General features: G+C 43.2%; 1 protein-coding gene across 6 annotated transcripts in view; it reads right to left on the bottom strand.

Moving 5' to 3' along the window:
* SFI1 (SFI1 centrin binding protein) overlaps positions 1–5,133 on the bottom strand; it is a 30,607-nt gene that overhangs the window by 4,205 nt on the left and 21,269 nt on the right. For all 6 annotated transcript variants that reach the window (XM_032128483.1, XM_032128484.1, XM_032128485.1 and 3 more), the window contains 6 exons: positions 4,499–4,635; positions 3,473–3,568; positions 3,049–3,292; positions 2,243–2,390; positions 1,339–1,462; positions 544–646 (listed from right to left, as the gene is read on the bottom strand). In XM_032128483.1, coding sequence (XP_031984374.1) covers positions 544–646; positions 1,339–1,462; positions 2,243–2,390; positions 3,049–3,292; positions 3,473–3,568; positions 4,499–4,635 — 852 coding nt within the window. The remainder of the gene's footprint in view (positions 1–543; positions 647–1,338; positions 1,463–2,242; positions 2,391–3,048; positions 3,293–3,472; positions 3,569–4,498; positions 4,636–5,133) is intronic.

Raw genomic sequence — 5,133 nt, 5'->3', positions numbered from 1 at the left:
CTGAAAGGGAAGACAAGTGCATGAGCATAAACATAAATTTGTACAGTGAGACAGTATTTAGTCTTTTTGACAGCAACAGCTGCTCCAGCAGCTTTTGTATTATCTCACTTAAGGGCCAGTAAGTGACAGATTGAGTGACTCAGGAACAGCTTGGTACTGGCTGGAGTCAGAGGTACCAGTACCCACACGTGGCTGTGTGAACCTGGGGCCTGACAGCAGTGCAGATGCAGTCTGCACAGAGGGAATTGTCTTGAGAAATTGCAGGAAAAATTTTGAGATTCAGTCTATGAAAGCCTGATCCATAGGTTGGAAATAGCCTCAGAAAGGTCTACTGGAGCAGGAGTTACATTTCTGAATGAACAGGAAGATGCATCTAGACACAGCCTATTCTGCTCCTCAACCCTGACTACAAATTTCACTTCTCTTAGCATTTTACTAACAGCTTACTACACAACTCATCACAGCTACCATCAGCCTTTAGGCTAAGTGCATAGCATAGTCATAATCACTTCAGTAGCTTCAATTTAAATGCTGTGTACACACCTGACCCAATTCTTCCTGAACTCCTTGCACACCATCTTGGGCTCCTGCCTGCATGCTCATTTCCAGCCACTGCTGCAGAATCTGTGCCTGCTGTTGACAGCACCTGATAAAACAGATTAGAAAGATTGTTTATCCCAATTAAGAGCTCAACAGTCTAAGCCAACTTAGACTTGCAATTGATACTTGCAATAAGACCCATTTTTTTGTCTCAAAGCAGTCAATGGTTTAAATCTTTTTAAAAAGGGAAAAAATGGTGGAAAGCAGAGGAATCTGAAAACTCTTGCCTCCATCTCCTGCTTCTAGTCCCTGACTTCTTCCTTTTCCTGACAGTTAAGTTCCCCCCAAGCCCCATCTTCTTTTAAGCATTTCTATTTTCTTGTTCTAGTAGAGCAGTTATCAAATACCAGCCATATTTAATTTTTTTAATTGAAAGCTGGGAAAGCTCAGCTTTTCACCTCACTCCTCTTGATAAAATAACTAAAAGCTAAATTTCAACTGCTCTGTGCAATTCATTTGTACTGTCTTCCGATTACACCCAGTGATACCTCTGACATGCTTCTCCAAGAGCTGCCAAAGGTATAATTAAACCACTTGGCTGACTACAGAAGTAGTTATGCACCTATTCTCTTTCACCTGAAGTGAACTCGAAAGGAGAAAATAAAAATCTCTGGAACTTTTCTGTTTCATTCACAGTTCTACTGTGAACAGACCAATTATTTTCAGAGCAGATACACAGAAAAAGCACAACAGTTGACAACACGAAGAAAGGCTGGCTAAAGGGGCATTGCAACATACTTGAGTTCTTGCTTCCTGCTGTAGTAGTACTGCATCTGCTGCTGGATATGTCGGAGTTCAACTTCCACCTTTCTCTGCAACACCATTTCTTCTCTGGAACTGTGCTCCCTCTTTTCCCCTTCAGCTGAAGGGAAAATACAAGGCACAAGCAATGGAGGTAGAACAGACATCAACTCTTTCTTTGATAAGAAGGAAAAGAAATTATTTTTAATGACAGGAAAAATTGAACCCTCCCAAGTCTTTTTCATACGTTTTGTTACCCTGTGACATGTACCTGTTGACCCTAAAGGATCAGGTACAGTGAGAGGGCAGGAATTCTGACAGCAGTACAAACTCTGAAGACTCTGAACACACAAAAGATAAGAAATGCTTCGGTGGATGGTTTTAGTACTACAGATACTGTTTTGGCCTGTTCAGGATTTCATCTTTTACATTTAGTCTAGAAGTAATTAAGTACAGTCTAGTCCTGCAAAACACATTTCTTGCTCTGATGTCATTAAAACACCACAGTGAGAGGTGCTTAGACACCATCTGTCCCCCTTACAGCTATACTGTAAGTACAGGGAAATCTCAGAGAGCCTTACTGGGTGAACTCTTCCCTCCTGAACTAAGTTCTGTTGTACATAAGAACACCCCAGCACCTGAGCACATTCTTGCTGAAAGAAGCTGGCCCCAAGCAGTTCCCATCCTTCAATACCTAGAGCAGGGCTTTAGCCCCCAGACTCAGCAGAATCCATACAACTGCATTTACCATCCCAGAAAGGAATACTGATATCCTTTACCTCCTGATGCTGGCACACAAGATTGCCCTGTCTCCCACACATTTTTGTGGCAGTGACTTGCAGTCTCATACAGATTAGAGAGGAGGATGAGCAACTGCTACAGTTCAGATCTGAGGACCTACCTGCAGTCTGGTGACTCCCTTTTCCCACCAAGTTTTCAGGTGACAGCAAATGTGGCTGCAAATTTGGTTGCAACTTCTTCTCCACAGAATTCTGTTGAGAGTCTTGGGAATGGGCTCTTTTGTTACCATTCACAGGCTGACCTCCTCTCTAGAAGGCCAGAATGGTATCAGGTTTTTCCTCAAAGGGTTTTTCTTCAGTAAGCCCTACAAGTAGCATGTGCCTGACCGACTACTCCCACTCAGACAACTCCTGTAGGTGTTGAGCCCCTCTCATAAAATCCCACAGAAGAAGCGAGCTTAAAAGATGGACTCTTTGATTTCCAGCATGGAGATATTTCTAAAACTTCCCATTCTGTGTGGAAAAAGGAGTTGAAAATGAAGCACCTACTTGCAGGTTAAGTGAATTTCATTTTTTTGAGGCTCTCAGACACACCCACTGCTCCTAAATTTAGTTTCTCTTAAATCCCTGCAATCTGGACAGCAAACTGTAACTGCTCTGAACTCTGAAGAGGCAGCACCCTCACGTCACTTGCTAAGAAAAGATCTGGCTAGGAAGACCACCAGGAAAAAGGCATGAAATACAGTACAACACACATGTGGATTGGTTCAGACTAGGGGTAAACAGTTCTTGGGCATTCAAAGGCAGTTCACTTGGTCAGCTTTAAAGATGACAGCTAGAACAAGTCAAAAACAGCTCAATATCCAGGTGGGCAGTTCAGAAGAACCACAAAACAGCAATAAGCAAAAGGCCTGCTGACAGCAGCCCAATACACACACACTAATTGTTCCTTCAGCAATACACTCACCTTTTCTGAGCCAGCTTTCATTTGGGACATGAAAGATGCAGGAGACCATAGCTCTGGCCCCTGCCCAGCACAGTGCATGTCCTGTGTCCACAGGGGGAGAGAGGGGAGAGCAGCACAAGTGAGAGAGGGATGGGGATGAGATAGACATTTACAGGTACTTTCTTCCATGTGAGGTGTCAGCATTAAGTTCCCAGTCTGTGCAGAACATTTATTCACACATGTTTGCTGATAGGGTACCTCTGACCTGTACAGGAAGAAGGATAAGGTCACTATACATTGCAACCTGTTGGTCTTGTCCTTTGCAGTCAGTGCAAAAAAAGGGGAGACTCTTGTCATTCCCTTGCATACAGCTCTCCAATTAGCTGCTCTACTATGCCCACTCTAAATCACCCTCTTTCCTTTACTTTTATAAGTGATTTTCTACCTAGTAAAAGGACGTCCCAGCAGTCCCTTGCTTTCTAGAGACTCCAGAGGAAACTCAGGCTTCCGTGGTGGTAACCTGGCTTGTTGAATAGCATTTCTGAAAAGTACAACAGAACAAAGAATGCCCCAGACTTATGAGTGTTGTAAATTGGCGTAAGCTGGCATTGCAGCTAAAGAAACAGTACTGTTTCATCATTCATCCCTTCTCTGCAACATTCTCCTTGCATGCAATAATGATTCTTAAAGATTACATTTCAGTGTGTATCAATGTGAGAATCTAGTTCACTATGGTTGTGCCAACACGAAGAGTGGTAGAAGTGACATAACTGAACAGAGCAGAAACTCTTCTTCTGGCAGCATAAACTTGCTTGAAGTAATGTGAAGTTACCATCTTATTTCCCTGTAGGCTTCCTGTCCTGCACTGAGAAGCTTCATAGACAATTCTTCCTTGCAACTGCCCCATGATCAATAGATATTTTTTTAAGGAATAGCTTCCCCAGGGAAAAGAAAGAAGCAAGAATAAAGTTCAGCTTCTGTACACCAGGATCTTGATGTTTATCATTTCATCAGATGACTACAGTGAAAAAAACAAGAGCTTCAGTGACACTAGGTCACTTGGGCAAGATAAGCTCTCCTGATGACCAAAGTCCCATCAAAGGTATCTTTCAAACATTTCTCTATATAACTGTTCCTATGACAAATGGCCAGTGCTCCACAAATTCAATTGTACCTTGAGAAACACAAAGTGGAAGGTCTATAAGCTGAGCTGGTTCTACCTGTCACTGGCAAGTACAGTCATAAATACCTTCACTATGTGTGGGCTGATGCTTGCATTACACAGCAGCTTTTGTGTAACTCTGTACCACCAGCCACATGATGCAGAGTCAGTTAAGGAGAATGCATAGAACTAAGTCATCAATGAGAGAACTTAGATACACAAAAATGAGACACATGTAGATAGATTACATATATGCAAAGTTACATATATGCCAGAGAAACAGGGGAGGGACTGGAAATTTACACTCACAGGCCACAGAGAACTGAGCCCCAATCAGCAGGGTGAAGTGGTAGATGTCTGCATTTTGAAGGCCATGGCTCTTCCTCTGATGAATGTCCTCTTGTCTCAGGACTAACATCAGGCCTTTTCAATGTCACTTGCTTCTTCTGAGGTGGCAAAAAAGAAAAAGGCTTATTTAATTTCTGGGAGAGAGCCTTCTGTTTCTACAGCATGGCACAACAATACACTGACTGGTGAAGACTGTAGGCTGCCTGCCAACACAAAGAATCTGATGAGCATCTGATGGCTGAGAGCAGGAAGTACCGTATCACCCAGGGAGAAGGAACCGAGATTTCTGATGCCCTCACAGCCATACCAGCTCTCTAAACTGAATCAAGAGGTCCACTGTGGTAACATTTTGGGTGAGGAAAATTAACTGGGTACTTCTGCACCAAGGCAAGCTGCACATTAGCAAATGGAACAACTGGTATCTTGAAAACACGGAAAAGAGCTGGGAACGCTGCCCAGAAGCAGGAAGAGAGCAGTCAATACAAGCATCCTTTTCACGCACAGGGCTGGGTTGATACTCAAAGGCAGAAGTGACACAAGCCCACATATGAAGGTATAAGCACTGCTAAAGCTAAGACAGGATCAGATGTAGACTC

Source organism: Corvus moneduloides, chromosome 18, assembly GCF_009650955.1.
Source record: "Corvus moneduloides isolate bCorMon1 chromosome 18, bCorMon1.pri, whole genome shotgun sequence".
Classification (NCBI taxonomy): domain Eukaryota; kingdom Metazoa; phylum Chordata; class Aves; order Passeriformes; family Corvidae; genus Corvus; species Corvus moneduloides.
Note: the sequence above shows the minus strand (reverse complement) of the source record. Positions and strands in the feature narration are given on the sequence as shown.